Source organism: Salmo salar, chromosome 06 (genome assembly GCF_965601325.2).
Source record: "Salmo salar chromosome 06, fSalSal1, whole genome shotgun sequence".
NCBI classification, from domain to species: Eukaryota; Metazoa; Chordata; class Actinopteri; order Salmoniformes; family Salmonidae; genus Salmo; species Salmo salar.
The window spans coordinates 73,590,001-73,607,525 of NC_138296.1; the positions used below are offsets into that span (position 1 = coordinate 73,590,001).

At 46.0% G+C, this 17,525-nt stretch overlaps 1 protein-coding gene across 1 annotated transcript in view; it reads left to right on the plus strand.

Moving 5' to 3' along the window:
* Positions 1-17,525, plus strand: part of syne1a (spectrin repeat containing, nuclear envelope 1a) — a 205,172-nt gene that overhangs the window by 154,897 nt on the left and 32,750 nt on the right. The window contains exons 104-127 of the mRNA XM_082976172.1: positions 116-349; positions 596-697; positions 788-907; positions 1,196-1,396; positions 1,646-1,819; positions 2,303-2,434; positions 2,710-2,906; positions 4,261-4,393; positions 4,634-4,816; positions 5,040-5,189; positions 5,539-5,715; positions 5,948-6,103; positions 6,272-6,427; positions 6,998-7,168; positions 7,503-7,636; positions 7,888-8,092; positions 8,903-9,085; positions 9,213-9,359; positions 9,494-9,648; positions 9,878-10,025; positions 10,170-10,264; positions 10,422-10,656; positions 10,896-11,090; positions 16,894-17,019. Coding sequence (XP_082832298.1) covers positions 116-349; positions 596-697; positions 788-907; positions 1,196-1,396; positions 1,646-1,819; positions 2,303-2,434; positions 2,710-2,906; positions 4,261-4,393; positions 4,634-4,816; positions 5,040-5,189; positions 5,539-5,715; positions 5,948-6,103; positions 6,272-6,427; positions 6,998-7,168; positions 7,503-7,636; positions 7,888-8,092; positions 8,903-9,085; positions 9,213-9,359; positions 9,494-9,648; positions 9,878-10,025; positions 10,170-10,264; positions 10,422-10,656; positions 10,896-11,090; positions 16,894-17,019 — 3,909 coding nt within the window. The remainder of the gene's footprint in view (positions 1-115; positions 350-595; positions 698-787; positions 908-1,195; positions 1,397-1,645; positions 1,820-2,302; positions 2,435-2,709; positions 2,907-4,260; positions 4,394-4,633; positions 4,817-5,039; positions 5,190-5,538; positions 5,716-5,947; positions 6,104-6,271; positions 6,428-6,997; positions 7,169-7,502; positions 7,637-7,887; positions 8,093-8,902; positions 9,086-9,212; positions 9,360-9,493; positions 9,649-9,877; positions 10,026-10,169; positions 10,265-10,421; positions 10,657-10,895; positions 11,091-16,893; positions 17,020-17,525) is intronic.

Below are 17,525 nucleotides of genomic sequence, written 5' to 3' on the forward strand. Positions count from 1 at the left end.
AGAACATTCAGAGAACATTCAGAGAACATTCAGAGGACATTCCCTCTATACTGTATTATGAACTATATTACTGGGCTTTTGGCTGACCTCTTCTCCTTGTCCTCTTCCTCTGCAGGGCCTGAGTAAAGAGGTGAGGGAGGTGACAGGGGAGATGAGCAAGTGCAGGGAGCTGCTGGGAGGAGGAGGTGGAGCAGCAGCAGGAGGAAGGAGGCTGTATGGAGAGGAGGAGCAGGCCCTGATGGAAGACACTCTGGATGGGCTGCAGGAGAGACTGGGCCTGCTGGACCAAACCCTGGAGCAACACTGTGACTGTATGAGAGACCGACTGCAGGAACACACCGGCTTCCAGGTAGCTAGTGTGTGTGTGTGTGTGTGTGTGTGTGTGTGTGTGTGTGTGTGTGTGTGTGTGTGTGTGTGTGTGTGTGTGTGTGTGTGTGTGTGTGTGTGTGTGTGTGTGTGTGTGTGTGTGTGTGTGTGCGTGTGTGTGTGTGCGTGTGCGTGTGTGCGTGCAATATAAAGGTCTGCATGTCTACCATTCGTCATTGTCATCATTGCTAACCTTTGACCTCCATCTCTCCTGTCTCCTCTCCACCAGACGGAGCTAAGGCTGCTGTTCACAGCTCTCAGTGAGAGTAAACACCAGCTGCTGCAGAGGATGGCTGGAGCCATAGACAGGCCTGCACCCAAACAGATGGAGGTACAGTGATAGTAATAGACACATGCGCGCACAGACACACACACACACACACACGCACACCCATTTAACACAGTCCTTTTTCATGAACAGACATTATCCGAGGTGGAGGATGGTCTGAGGGAGTTTGAGCAGAGAGTAGCAGAGCTCAGGAGCAGAGCGGAGGGACGACAGCCTGACCAGATCTCCAACCAGGAGCTTCTCAAACTTCAGGTAACAACACAACTCTGTCTCCTAATAACACTGTCATATAACCTGTGTTCAATATATACTGTGTAATACATTCTGTATGATTAAAACAGTCAGGTGATGAATTGTCAAAGGTTAACAGGGGGGAAGGTACTGGTTGTGCAGGGGTGGTGAGGCGGTGCTGTGAATATGGGGGGTTTTGTTAACAAGGGGGGTGGCCCCTCATATCAACCCTAACTACTGTCTGATATCTGACCCAGGATGTGTAGTGTATGTTTGATGCACTGTATTATCTGTAACCGATGTCTATAGGATGCCTACGAGGAGCTGGTGTTGATGGTAGGCTCCAGGCGTAGCAGTTTGAACCACAGCCTGTCTCTAAAGGCCCAGTACGAGAGTGCCCTGCATGACCTCACCGACCTGGTCGACACCGCACAGGACAAGATGGCCGCCGACCAGAAGATGACCGTGGGCTCTGTCATAGAAGTGCAGATACTCCTGGACAAGCACAAGGTCGGGCCTTCAAAAAGAGAGTTTGGTGATATTACACGTTAAGCTAACGATAAATGTCCACACTCAAACATTATTGGGTGGGCTGTCACATTGTCATGTCAGGGTCCTAAACATAGTAATAACCTCATGGTGTTCTTTAGTGTTGCTTATTTTTAAGGTCACAATGCGTTTTTCCACTCTCAATTCATGACATTTGTCCTACCACATCTTCTCTTTCTCTCTCACCCTCCCACCCCCTCCTCTCCCCAGGAGTTTTTCCAGGGTTTGGAGTGTCATATGATCCTGACCCAGACATTCTACAGTAAGGTGAGCGGCCTGGTGGTCCAGAGGGAGAGCCAGGTCCTGGAGGAGACCCTGGCCCTAGCCAACAACGTCCTCAAACAGGCCCACCGTAGAGGGGTCGAGCTGGAAGGAATACTGGAGGTAAGAGTGGGATGGTCTCTTACTTAGGGAAGCAAGAGGGGAATGGTTACTTGCTACTGAAGGAGGGATTGGGTAATTGGGTTGGTGGACTGGTTCGATGCTTTTTTTGTGGATGGATGTGGATGGATGGAAGAAGGAATGGAGTGGAGAGAGAGAGAGAGAGAGAGAGAGAGAGAGAGAGAGAGAGAGAGAGAGAGAGAGAGAGAGAGAGAGAGAGAGAGAGAGAGAGAGAGAGAGAGAGAGAGAGAGAGAGAGAGAGAGACTGATTTGTTTAATAATTCCACCTCTAGGTCAGTCACAGTAGATGACAACAATAAATTAACAGACCGACAAATTGATGAAATGATGAATGGCAAAGTGATTGGATGAACAGTATAATATTAACCCTTTCCCCTCCCTTCTCTCTCTCTCTCTCTCTCTCTCTCTCTCTCTCTGTGCTGTCTGTCTGTTGTCTGTCTGTTGTCTGTCTGTTGTCTGTCCCAGTCGTGGAGCATGCTGGTGGAGGACTACCAGGCTCTGTACAGGCAGCTGGAGGCAGTAGAGTGTAGTATCCCTACGGTGGGCCTGGTGGAGGAGACAGAGGAGAGACTCAGTGACAGGATCACTCTCTACCAGGTACACAGCACACACCTCTCATCATACACACCTACTGATTGACCTGGCACAAGACCGATTATTTTAACATGTTCCCTTGTTGCAATGGAAATCAATAAAAACGTAACTGAATTCAATGTATCTCCCCCATGGATACACATACAGGTGTCCCCCGGGTATACATGTTTGTGTTCTCCTTGCACGTGGTATTGAAACACCTTGGTATTGGGTACTGTGACTTACAGGTCATTGTTTTCTGATCCATACCTCTCACCTCTCCTCCTTCCCGTCTATAGCGTCTGAAGACCAGCCTGACAGAGCACCAGCCCCAGCTCTACCAGGTGATGGAAGAGGGGAAGAGGCTGCTGCTGTCTGTGTGTTGCTCAGACCTGGAGAACCAACTCACCCAGCTAGGGGAACACTGGCTCTGCTCCACCACCAAGGTCAACAAGGAGCTGCACCGCTTCGACTCCACCCTCAAACACTGGAGCAGGTCAGAGGAGAGGGGAGGGGGAGAGGGGAGGTGGGAGAGAAGAGGGAAGAGGAGGAGAGGGGAGGGGGTGGGGGAGAGGAGGAGAGTGGGTTTGGTTTAAAGTTATTGCGGGGTATTAGCCTGAATAGATACTGTATATCATAGAAGTAGTCATTGTGTTGTGTTTCTACGCTGTATATGCTATTGCTAATTTTAACCATGTATGCCAACGGTGGAAGATACACTACAGTATGGGTCCAGACTAGCTAAGTACGTTTTTAAAATTGAATCCCAGAACTAAACATGAAACACTAATCCCAGAACTAAACACGAAACACTAATCCCAGAACTAAACACGAAACACTAATCCCTGAACTAAACATGAAACACTAATCCCTGAACTAAACATGAAACACTAATCCCAGAACTAAACATGAAACACTAATCCCAGAACTAAACATGAAACACTAATCCCAGAACTAAACATGAAACACTAATCCCAGAACTAAACACGAAACACTAATCCCTGAACTAAACACGAAACACTAATCCCAGAACTAAACACGAAACACTAATCCCAGAACTATACATGAAACACTAATCCCAGAACTAAACATGAAACACTAATCCCAGAACTAAACACGAAACACTAATCCCAGAACTAAACACGAAACACTAATCCCAGAACTATACATGAAACACTAATCCCAGAACTAAACATGAAACACTAATCCCAGAACTAAACATGAAACACTAATCCCAGAACTATACATGAAACACTAATCCCAGAACTAAACACGAAACACTAATCCCAGAACTAAACACGAAACACTAATCCCCGAACTAAACACTAAACACTAATCCCAGAACTAAACACGAAACACTAATCCCAGAACTATACATGAAACACTAATCCCAGAACTAAACACGAAACACTAATCCCAGAACTAAACACTAAACACTAATCCCAGAACTAAACACGAAACACTAATCCCAGAACTATACATGAAACACTAATCCCAGAACTAAACACGAAACACTAATCCCAGAACTAAACACGAAACACTAATCCCAGAACTAAACACTAAACACTAATCCCAGAACTATACATGAAACACTAATCCCAGAACTATACATGAAACACTAATCCCAGAACTATACACGAAACACTAATCCCAGAACTAAACACTAAACACTAATCCCAGAACTAAACACGAAACACTAATCCCAGAACTAAACACGAAACACTAATCCCAGAACTATACATGAAACACTAATCCCAGAACTAAACATGAAACACTAATCCCCGAACTAAACATGAAACACTAATCCTAGAACTAAACATTTGCTGCTGTTATATCATGTGACCTTACAGGTACCAGAGTGAGTCAGCAGAGTTGAGTCAGTGGTTGCGGTCAGCTCTGGACCGTCTGGAGTTCTGGACCACACAGTCTGTGACCGTACCTCAGGAGCTGGAGACGGTCAGAGACCACCTGTATGCCTTCCTGGTGAGTGAGACTGAGAGACCTCAAGTTACACCAGATAGATAGGCCTACACATATCCCAGAGAAATGTATTTATACATGCATGCTGTAGATAGAACAAGCTTTTTCTTGGTCACGTCAGCTGGCCAAGAAAACCTCTGGGTCCTATGTGCAGTCGTGTTCTTTACACCAACATGTGCAATGATCTAACAAAAGGAATGAAAGCTCATCTCCCCCTCTCTCTCTCTTTCTCTCCCCCTGTAGGAGTTCTCTAAGGAGGTGGATGCGAAGTCATCTCTGCGCTCCTCAGTGCTGAGTACAGGCAACCAGCTGCTGCGGCTGAAGAGGGTGGACACGGCTGGTCTGAGATCAGCTCTGGCCCAGGTGGACACCCAGTGGGCTGAGCTGTTCACACGCATCCCAGTGGTACAGGAAAAACTACACCAGGTATGGGATCAGTCTAAAGTTTGTTAACTTGCTACCATTGTTTAGCTTAATATGTAGAGTAACACATTTTGTAACTAATTCATAAGTTAGGAATGTTATAACTAAAGAAATGCCTCCTGCTGTGGTGTCTGTGGTGTCTGTGGTGTCCTGTGGTGTCAGTCCACTGAGAACTGGGAAATGGAGAGATGCAGCTTGTAACATGACTTTGTGTTTGTGCCTGCAGCTGCAGATGGAGAAGCTGGCGTCGCGTCACGCCATCACAGAGCTGATGAGCTGGATGTCTCTCATGGAGAACGTGATAGCGGAGGACCAGCAGAGGATCATGGGAGCAGTGGGGTCAGAGGTTGTTCAGGACTACCTACAGAAGTACAAGGTAAGATAGTGTAGTAGAGGTACTCCTCTCAGAGACATTGCTAAAACAAAATCAGAGCATCATTGTAATGATTTATATGAGTGTTGTGACAATTTATCTCTCTCTCTCACCCTTTTTCTGTCTCTGCTGTCCCACTCTCTCCCGTTACTCAATGTATCCTGTCTCTATACTTTCCCACATCTACCCACTCTCTCTCCCTTCCATCTCTCTCTTGCTCCCTCTTATCTCTCTCTCCCATCTTTCTCTCTCCCTCCCATCTCTCGCTCTCTCTCCCCCACCCTCTATCTCCCTCCCATCTCTTTCTCTTTCTCTCACCTCCCCTCTCCCATTCCCCTGTCTGTCTCTCCAGGGGTTCAGTATAGACCTGACATGTAAACAGCTGACGGTGGACTTCGTCAACCAGTCGGTGCTCCAGATCAGTAGTCAAGATGTGGAGGGGAAGCGCAGCGACAAGACCGACTTCGCCGAGCGCCTGGGAGCCATGAATCGCCGCTGGCAGATACTGCAAGGCCTCATCATTGAGAAGGTAGCTACCGCCCCCCCCCCCATTGGCCTGGAGGAATGATGTTTCTGAAAGCCCCCCCACACCTTTTGGATAGATGTCATCAGTAACTGTTTGATAGCCAGAACAACAAGATTTAGGTGAAAGACAAGTCAACGATCTACACGCTGATCTCTCAAGTTCATGCTTTGCCTTTCAGACATTGATGGCAGTTGTTGTTCTTGTTGTGTGACATGTTGCTGTGTGTGTACCCCAGATCCAGCTGTTGGAAGGCCTGTTGGAGGGCTGGATGGAGCATGAGAATGGTGTTCAGGCCCTGAAGACCTGGCTGACCCTGCAAGAAGACAAACTGAAGAAGAGACACAGGATAGATGACGTAGCATCGGTGCAGAATGCACTCAAAGACTGTCAGGTAGGGACATGGATACAGCATTAACACCATTCACAATTTCCCATTACACCTACAAGCAAATATTCTCTTCACAGTAAGTTTTCTAACCTCAGATCAGTTCTAATTCATCTATCATATTTGTTTTCTTATGTTGTTTATCTTTCTATTCCCTCTCATTCTCTTGCTCAGGAGTTGGAAGAGTTAGTGAAGGAGAAAGAGAAGGATTTAGAGAAAGCTGAAGAGAGAGGGAGCAGACTCATCCAGGAAAAGAGGGGGCAGGCCTGCTCTGTTGTTATGGAGACCCTTAAAGGGTTGAACCAGTCCTGGACCAACCTGGACAATATGGTGGGTTTATAGACAATTCTGCAGACTGATACCATGACACTCACACAATTCATCTGACAGATTTTGTTTACATTTTAGGAACAGTTTCACCACCTAGAGTACCATATCCAAATCTAACCTCAATTCAGACAGAAAACACCAGTATTTGTTTAACCATTTATTAGAAAGTCAATTACAATACTTTAGGTCTTGGCGGTAGACTCTGCAGCTTCGGGGTAGCTCACTGCCATAGCAATGCTGAAATCATTAACATAACAACAAACTACAGGCAGTGAGCGTGGTATAGCTTTACCAATCCACCCTATTGGAAAAGAGACAGGTGGAGGCTGGCGTGGTGGTGGGCTAGCAGAAAACAGACAATGCATAGCGAATTTACAGCATGTTACAGCAACAGCATGAAACACCAGAGCATAGTTGCTATCAGCTGATGCAAACACTCAGGTTTCCTGTCTGAACTGGCTTCACTTTATTATAATCCCAATTTAACCCCCATGGCTTTCAGAGAATTCCCTGACAATAGTAAAAAAAACGAACTGTGGAACATAATGTCCTCTCTCCGCGGCCCTCCAGATTGGTCAGATGAAGGTGAGCCTGCGGTCAGTGCTGGAGCAGTGGACTCTGTACCGCCGTGCTGCTGAGGAGATCAACGGTTACCTGATGGAGGGGAGGTACTCCGTGTCCCGGCTACACCTGCTCACAGGCTCCCTGGAGGCTGTACAGCAACAGGTGGAAAGCCTGGAGGTAAGACAACCGAAACACAACTAAAATACAACCAAAATACAATCAAAACACAACTAAAATACAACCAAAACACAACTAAAATACAACCTCAACATTACCCTGAGGTTGGAATAACATGGGAAACATTTTGAATAACAAAATCGAAGAAAAAATACTATGCAGAATGAAGGCAAGATTGTCATAGGAAGGCAAGAGGTCAAGATTGAAGTTAAATTTAGATTGTTGAATTGTCATGTAATAGCATTACAACATTTAGCCTGATTTGTTTGTAGAGAGTGAACAGATTCTCTGTGTTTTATCTTTGTCATTGACCCGGCGCTATGTACGTGTTCAGAACCTGCAGGAGGAGTTAGACAAGCAGGAGAGCAGTCTGAGGAAGTTTGGCTCTGTCACACATCAGCTGCTGACAGAGTGCCACCCGTCTGTGGCAGAAACACTGGACGGAGCCCTCCGGGACGTCAACATCAGGTGGGCATTGAAGAAGGGCTGCAGGGTAATGGGGATTTGGATCCCCATTAGCTGTTACAGTTGCAACAGCTAATCTTCCTGGGGCCCACTGTGAGCTAGGAGTCTGGAATGTTATCACTCAGTATACACAGTAACGGTTGGCTTATCTTAGAACAGTATGTGACACTTGATGCAAGTGCAACACTATTTTCGGTTCGGTGTCACAACTGCTCCCAGTTCAGATCCTAACTTATTATCTTCCTCTGTCTCAGGTGGAACGGTCTGCTGGAGCAGATCTCAGAACAGCTGAGGAGCAGCAAGGCTCTGCTGGGTCTGTGGCAGCGCTACACAGAGCTGTATGACCAGTGTGTCTCTGCTGTACACAGACAGGAGGAGAGGGCCGACAGGCTGCTCAAGAGTGCCACCGACAGAGACGTCACGGAAGAGGAAAGCAACGCATGGATTAGAGACTGCAGCGTAAGCAATGAATGCACCTAAATGACATACACTGAGTGTACAAAACATTAGGAACACCTGCTCTTTCCGTGACATAGACTGACCAGGTGAATCCAGGTGAAAGTCATGATCCCTTATTGATGTCACTTGTTAAATCCACTTCAGTCAGTGTAGATGAAGGGGAGGAGACAGGTTAAAGAAGGATTTTTAAGCGTTGAGACAATTGAAACATGGATTTTGTATTTTGGTCATTCAGAGGGTGAATCGGCAAGATAAAATTAGAGACGATCTGCCACACAGCAGTTTTCCTTAGATATACATTTCCTTTCTGAAAGCCTAGCTTTTAGTGAAGAATGCAGCCTTGCTCTCATGTGAATAAGCATAGAAACTGCCTGTCAGCGTGTTTCAAAGAAGTACCGAAGGCCCTAGCCCTTCGGTAGGTGGCCAAATTACACCCAGTGTGTGTGTCTGAATACAGACCCAGCGCACCATGACAAAAGACCTTTCAGACTGTTAGGCCAAAGTGCCGCACAGACCTAACAGGGTGAGGGAGGCTGGCAGGGCTGGTGATACACAGTACAGTAGAGCCAAAACGGTTTATTTTCTGTGTTTAAATTATAGAAACTCCACAGTGAAGATGTAGAAAAGGGTTTCAGTTGCCAAGCATGGAGGACAGTAATAGTAACTTCTCTTTCAGAGGAGAAAAGCCCTCTATCGTTTAGTGATGCTATTCAGTTTTGCCTTCTGACCTTACTCTTACAGAACCAAGTTCACAGTATTTCGTCCTCCAATTCCAATCCTCATAGCTGTGTTGTTGTTGTTGTTGTGTAGGAGTTGCTGGGTGCCCAGGCAACAGTACAACAGTCTCTACTACAGCTCCAGCAGCTGGGGCAACAGCTGAAGACTCAGGTTGATGCCTCTTCCATGGCAGCCCTCCAATCAGACTGCCTGTCACTCACACATCGCCTAGCAACGCTGGAGCATGCCCTTCACAGGCAGCAGGAAGTACTGCAGGTGGGTCGTCTGTGCTACAGCGTCACAAGCACACAGTAGAGCAGTGTCCACATGTCCAAACACCCTTAATGTACACTATATACAGTACATTCATACTTTTGTACCCCCTCTATTTCTCCCTCTCTAGTGTGGAGCTGAGGACTGTGAGCGTTTTAAAGAGCAGTTGGACTCTCTGACCTGTCAGGCTGAGGAGGCTGAAGAGGTTCTGAGGGAGTCCGACCCAGTCGGAACACCGGACCTCACTGTCATACAGGAGCGCATGGAAAAACTCAAGGTAAACATGTCTGACAACTGAGCTGAACCTCTGTTGAATCCTTAATAACACTATTGCTTCTTCAATTGCTTCTATATTGCCTCTATTGCACTATAAATTCAGAACATCTCTTAAATCCCTTCCTCCCTCTCCAGAGCCAGATGTGTAAGTTGAGCAGCCATTCTCCTGATCTAGAGCGTGTGAATGAGCTGGCCTACAGACTTCCCCTGAACGACAGTGAGATCAAACGCCTCCAGAGCCTCAACAGAGCCTGGACCTCCCACTCCGCACACCTGACTGAGAGATTCAGGTTGCTTCATTAACGTCTTCACATACAGAACAATAGTTACACATGCGTTGCACTTATCAAGCCATTCCTATCTCATTGTGTGTTACTCTAATTTACTAACGATAGGATGTAGGTTGAAAAACAAGAACTCCATGTTGCATGTTCATTATGTTGTTATTGTTCCACAGGATGGATAAAGGTGTTACAATCTGTTGTGTGACTCTGTGCTATCTCGTGTCTCCCTCCTCAGTAAGCTGCAGGCGGTGTTGCTGCAGCAGCAGAGCTTCCTGCAGAAGTGTGAGGACTGGATGGACTTCCTGTCCCAGACGGAACAAAAGCTGGCCGCTGAGACCTCTGGGAACTACCACAGCCTGCTGGAGCAGCAGAGAGACCATGAGGTGAGGATAGGAGGAGGGAGGGAGGTGAGAGGAGTGGGGGGGGGGGGTGTCAGGGGAGGGATGGAGGTTAGGGGCAGGGGGGCATGGGCTTGTAAGCTGTTTCTCTGTACCTGTATGTTGATCTCTGTAAATGTTTCTGTATAGTTGTTCCAGGCAGAAATGTTCAGCAGGCAGCAGATTCTCTACTCCATCATCAGTGATGGCCATCGCCTGCTGGACCAGGGACAGGTGGACGACAGGTAAGGACACACACACACACACACACACACACACACACACACACACACACACACACACACACACACACACACACACACACACACCACACACACACACACACACACACACACACACATAATGGTTTATTTGGGGTAAATCTCTCTCTCTTTCCTGCAGGGATGACTTCAGCCTGAAACTGGCTCTGCTGGGTAACCAATGGCAGGGTGTTGTGAGGCGGGCCCAACAAAGGAGAGGGATAATTGACAGCCTGGTCCGCCAATGGCAGCGCTACAGGGAGATGTCGGAGAAGCTGCGGCGATGGATACAGGAAGTGTCTCGCGACCCGGAAGTGCATCAACAGGGAGAGGCGGTGGCCTTACAGCAGGCCAGGACCATGTTGGACCAGATACAGGTGGGTGGAATAGACATACTTGTCCTCTATGTGATATATTGTGACCTGTAGCTGGCAAAAAGCTTCAATAAAAGTTATAAACATTTCAGTGTTCACACAATGTTTTTGTATTGCTGAGGTTTAACAATGTAGTCAGTGTAATAACACATAGACTGGACAATAAATATACATTCCATATAACTTCATTATATATTTCCCACAATAAAGACTGACAGTAAACCCAAACCTTCTCCCCCTAGTTAAGGGAGCGTGTGCTCCAGAGGCAGCAGGGTGGTTACATTCTGGCGGTGGAGGCGGGGCGGAGCCTGCTCCTGTCAGCTGACGCCAGGGCGGAGTCAGCCCTGCAGACGGAGCTGATGGACATGCAGGAGTGCTGGAGACATGCCAACGTCCGATTGGACGAACAGAAGAGAGAGCTGCTAAGCTTGCTCAAGGTCTGTCATTCCACAACCAACACACAACCAAACCACAACCACCACACAACCAAACCATAAGCACCACACAACCAACACACAACCAAACCACAACCAACACACAACTCAACCACAACCCAACCACTACCAACCCACAGCCAACACTCAACCAACCCACAATCAACACACATCCTACATTCAACCAACACACAACCAACCCACAACAAACACACAACCAACCCACAACCAGCACACAACCAACATACCTAGTTATTATGACCATTGAATTGTTAGAACAGGTTTTTGATGTCCCAATACCTTGGCATCGGGTCTATGAACTGACATATAAAACAACAATTGATACATCAATCCGTTCGCTTCAATTTAAGCTATTATATAAAATACTTGATACAAAAACAATGCTCAATATATGGGGCATTGAACAGTCAGCCTTGAGCAGCCTGCCACAACAAATTTGGTTTTATTTCTGGTACTGTCCATCGGTGGCTCGATTTTGGAGTTAGTTCCAGAAATGGTTGTTAAGTCATAATATCGGGGTTCAGATGGACCTGCAAACTGTATTGTTAGGGGATCTGAAAAATCACGATCAGTCAATGGGAAATATCATTATACTCTTGGGTAAAGTATTTATTTTTAGAGCAATATTGGTAGAAATTTTGGAGGGATGAATTGCAAAAGTAAATAGCAAAATGGCATTATACTGGGAAGGATTGGTTCATCTGTGGGCATCAGAGGGTTGGAATAAAATGAATGGTGGATTGGGTGCTGTGGGTGAAAATCCAGCACTTGAAGAAAGAGGAAATTAGGATTCAAATATATATATGATCTTTTTTAGCAGGGAGCCACCATTGAGACCAGTGTCTCTTTTTTAAGGGAGCCCTGCATATACAATTTCATAGAACAAAAAAATTGTATACACTATAAAACAAGTAAAATACAGCACGACACAAATTGCACAGACAAACATAAATATGTACAAAACACTAAACACAATCAACTAAAACAAACTCGTTCTTCATTATAACATTCCTCTGTCCACTCTCTAAACCAAAGGAGTCTCCAGAGTTAACCAACCCTGTTTGATAACTTGTAATTATAAATCTTAATATCGAAGTTAGGTAAGTCGGAAATTTGTGGAGCAGGGCATTGTAAACAAAGAGTGTAATGATGTGACATACGTGACTTCAAAGGGGACAAGACAACCTTTTGGTAAAGAATACAGTGATGAGTAATAAAACTCTTTTCTGTGATAAAACGAAAGGCTCTATGAAAATCAGCATCCAGGGGTTTAAGAGTAGAGGCAGCTGCACTTTGATAAATAGTATCACCGTAATCAAGAAAAGGTAGAAAGGTTGACTGCACAATATTCTTCCTGCTGACTAGAGAGAGACAGGATTTGTTTGTAAAAAAAAGCCCACTTTAAATATTAATTTCTTAACAAGCTCATTCGTATGTTTTTTAAACAATAAATTATTGTCAATCTAAATACCAAGGTATTTGTATGCAGAGACTTGTTTGATTATAGAACCATCTGATGAGTGAAGATGTAATTCATCTGAGACAATCTTACAAGAACTTGAAAACAACATGTATTTCGTTTTGCCCATATTAAGCACAAGTTATGCTTCCTGCACAGCTGCAAAATGGGACTGTATTCTTGTCACAGCCAGGTCAGTAGTCAGGTCAGTAGTCAGGGTAATGGGACTGTAGCCTTGTCACAGCCAGGTCAGTAATCAGGTCAGTAGTCAGGGTAATGGGACTGTAGCCTTGTCACAGCCAGGTCAGTAGTCGGGGTAATGGGACTGTAGCCTTGTCACAGCCAGGTCAGTAGTCAGGGTAATGGGACTGTGGCCTTGTCACAGCCAGGTCAGTAGTCGGGGTAATGGGACTGTAGCCTTGTCACAGCCAGGTCAGTAGTCGGGGTAATGGGACTGTAGCCTTGTCACAGCCAGGTGAGTAGTCAGGGTAATGGGACTGTAGCCTTGTCACAGCCAGGTCAGTAGTCGGGGTAATGGGACTGTATTCTTGTCACAGCCAGGTCAGTAGTCAGGTCAGTAGTCAGGGTAATGGGACTGTAGCCTTGTCACAGCCAGGTGAGTAGTCAGGGTAATGGGACTGTAGCCTTGTCACAGCCAGGTCAGTAGTCAGGGTAATGGGACTGTAGCCTTGTCACAGCCAGGTCAGTAGTCAGGGTAATGGGACTGTATTCTTGTCACAGCCAGGTCAGTAGTCAGGTCAGTAGTCAGGGTAATGGGACTGTAGCCTTGTCACAGCCAGGTCAGTAGTCAGGGTAATGGGACTGTGGCCTTGTCACAGCCAGGTCAGTAGTCAGGGTAATGGGACTGTAGCCTTGTCACAGCCAGGTCAGTAGTCGGGGTAATGGGACTGTAGCCTTGTCACAGCCAGGTCAGTAGTCAGGGTAATGGGACTGTAGCCTTGTCACAGCCAGGTCAGTAGTCGGGGTAATGGGACTGTAGCCTTGTCATAGCCAGGTCAGTAGTCGGGGTAATGGGACCGTAGCCTTGTCACAGCCAGGTCAGTAGTCGGGGTAATGGGACTGTAGCCTTGTCACAGCCAGGTCAGTAGTCGGGGTAATGGGACCGTAGCCTTGTCACAGCCAGGTCAGTAGTCGGGGTAATGGGACTGTAGCCTTGTCACAGCCAGGTCAGTAGTCGGGGTAATGGGACTGTAGCCTTGTCACAGCCAGGTCAGTAGTCAGGGTAATGGGACTGTAGCCTTGTCATAGCCAGGTCAGTAGTCGGGGTAATGGGACTGTAGCCTTGTCACAGCCAGGTCAGTAGTCGGGGTAATGGGACTGTAGCCTTGTCACAGCCAGGTCAGTAGTCGGGGTAATGGGACTGTAGCCTTGTCACAGCCAGGTCAGTAGTCGGGGTAATGGGACTGTAGCCTTGTCACAGCCAGGTCAGTAGTCGGGGTAATGGGACTGTAGCCTTGTCACAGCCAGGTCAGTAGTCCGGGTAAGGGCTACCAAATAATATAATCTGCATGTACAATGAACTGAAATATAAATGGAACATGTCAAGTGTTGGTCCAATGTTTCATGAGCTGAGTTTTAATGACTCCAACCAAGTCTATGTAAACTTCCGACTTCAACTGTATTATGGCCTAATTAATTTATTTCAATTGACTGATTTCCTTTTTTGAACTGTAACTCAGTAAAGTCTTTGAAATTGTTGCATGTTGCGTTTATATTTTTGTTCAGTGTAGATAAAATATAAAACTGCTATATAAATAGAAATAGTGATAAGAACTGGTCCTGGAATCGACCCCTGCAGAACACCTTTATGTACTTCAAGAAATTCTTACTTAACCCCATCAATCCCTATGACCTGAGTTTCTACACTTAGATAATCATGAAACCAAGAGCAGTTGTCAGAGCCCAGGCCAATCGAGGACAACTTGTTCAATAAAATAGCATGATCAACCGTATCAAACGCTTTTGACAGGTCCACAAACAAGGCAGCACAATTCATTTTAACGCCTAAAGCATTGACTATATAATTAACAACTAATGTGGTTTCTGTGATAATGCAATGCCCTAGCCTAAACCCAGATTGATTTGTATTCAAAATACAGTACCATGCTCAGATAAAAAAGAGCAAATTTGCTTATATGAGCGAAATAGCTCTAAGTAGCAATAGAAGTATAGTTGTCCATTAGTTTACTCCAATTAAGATTAAAAAAAACTAAGGGGGATTAGAATTGATTCAAAAATGTATAGAACCTACAATCTATCTGCAATATTAAAGCTGATCTACCCCCCTGGCAAAAAAAAACACACAACCCAACAACAACTAACACTCAACCAACACAAACCACCAAACCACAACCAAAATACAACAAACCACAACCAAAATACAACAAACCACAACCAACACAAAACCAACACACAACTAACCCACAGCCAACACTCAACCTACACTCAACCAAGAACCAACACTCAACTAACACACAACCAACACGTAACCAAACTGCCTGCATGGGACATTGTTGTTTATTCAGTTGGGTGTAATGTTTAGACAGCCCTCTGTCACCTTCCAGATTGTGCTTTGATTGCCTATTTTACATGATCAAGAATCAAGTCTGTTCTACACAACACATTTCTATATTTGAGTGTTCCGTGACTAAGCTTTCCAAGTGCTTGCCATGTACCCAGACTGAAACCATATGCTGTACAGTAGATTCCTTGCCAGGCATGATTGGGTTGTTGTCACCAGTCCGGGTGCTAGTCTCCTTCAGCAGGAGCCAGCACCATTTTTTATTTCTCTCCATTGCCAGTGTGATGACAGAGTGTCTATTTTTGGATCACCTAGTTTGAACCAGAGCTTACGTTTTACCTGATATGCTCTTGCATGGATCTCTATTGCTGCATCACATTGGGATGCAATGTATTTATGATATTGCTACATTGCATTGGTATGCATGTTAGTTCAACCTCTCTAATTTGATCAGAATATGAATTAGCATCATATGCTAAGCTAGCAGCTCATCCTGTATGCAGCCAGCAGTATAAAGGTCATATGAAAGAGGGCCTGGGGGTCTGCAGTACATACAGTATGAAGCCAAATGAGGAGCAGTGCTGGTTTAAAATGCAGGACAGTGAAACCAAATGATCACATCTATTATGCATGCTGTCCAGAGTGCAGCCTAACCACTGCCAGGAATAGAAGAAGGAACAACAGACAGATAGTGAGTGAGTGTCAGCAGTGTAAAAGTATGTGCATGAGCACACACGCGCGCACGCACGCAAGCACACACACACACACACACACACACACACACACACACACACACACACACACACACACACACACACACACACACACACACACACACACACACACACACACACACACACACACACACACACAGACAGGCTCCAGGCAGTGTGCAGTCACTCAGACATAATCAGAGATGAAGCCATGGAAAGAAGCAGATTTTATGGGCTGAAAGAGCAGTCTTTTTTAAAGAGGGCTGTGTATGTGACGCAGTTTATAGGCTTTAGTAAAGGAAGATGGCTATATTCTCCCTCCTCCTCCCCTCGAGTGAGGACTCGATCCTGAGACAGCTAGCCACTGGTACTCTAGGTACTCTGCTCCGGCTATTCTATTTTGGAGAATTGTGGTTCTTCTTCAAGTATTACTTTTGCGTCCGGCTCTAAGTATTGTTTTATCTCTGACCATGGCCATTAATTCAACCTCTGTTCTTTTAATGATGTTGGTTCTCTGGCTTATGTAATTCTACCATCTCACTCTAGCCTTGGATATTGCTAGTCAGTGCCTGTAGCTGTATTGTTACACTGCTCAGTAGTCTGTTAACTATGTTGATAGATGGTTGTGTATTCTACGTCTCTCTCTCTCTCTCTCTCTCTCTCTCTCTCTCTCTCTCTCTCTCTCTCTCGCTCTCTCTCTCTCTCTCTCTCTCTCTCTCCTCTCTCTCTCTCTCTCTCTCTCTCTCTCTCTCTCTCTCTCTCTCTCTCTCTCTCTCGCCATCACTGCTGCTACTGCAGGGAGAATGTTTTGCTACTCCTGCGCTATTGAATCTAGGCAGATCCGCAGTAACAGCAGCAACACCGGCAAGTGGTGACAGAGAGAGAGAGAGAGAGAGCGAGAGAGAGAGAGAGAGAGCGAGAGAGAGAGCGAGAGAGAGAGAGAGAGAGCGAGAGAGAGCGAGAGAGAGAGAGAGAGAGAGAGTGTGTTGACATTGAGAGCGTATGTGGCATCAGAGCTACTGGAAGGTGCCGTGCTCGATCTCTAAAGAGTGTGTATTTGTGTGTGTGTAGGACTGGGGCCGCTGTGAGAAGGGTATAGCTGCGTCTTTGGAGAAGCTGAGGGCCTTTAAGAGGAAGCTGTCCCTGCCTCTACCAGACAACCATGAGGAGCTGCACTCTGAGCAAGTCCGCTGCAAGGTGAGAGACACACACACACACACATACACACACACACACACACACACACACACACACACACACACACACACACACACACACACACACACACACACACACACACACACCATACACACACACACACACACACACACACACACACACACACAGACTCCTGGATTTGTCCAGAGGGCTCCATCCGTCTTTCTAATCTCGACTCAGTGACACGTATTCCTCAGATTCCACATTACAACATTGTGTCTGCTGTGTATCACTGGCTTGGTGTTGTTATGTTGGGGATCGCTGTGTAACTAGCTCTTTGTTTTCACAATGTAGTAATAAGCAAATGTAAAATGCAGGACCGATTTGGACTGCATGTTGTATTTCATGTTCCCTGCTTCATGACCATCTCTGATCTGTGCAGACACACCATGATCACACTCTGTTGGCTGTGTGCACTGTACTCACACAGTGACACTCTGTTGGCTGTGTGCACTGTACTCACACAGTGACACTCTGTTGGCTGT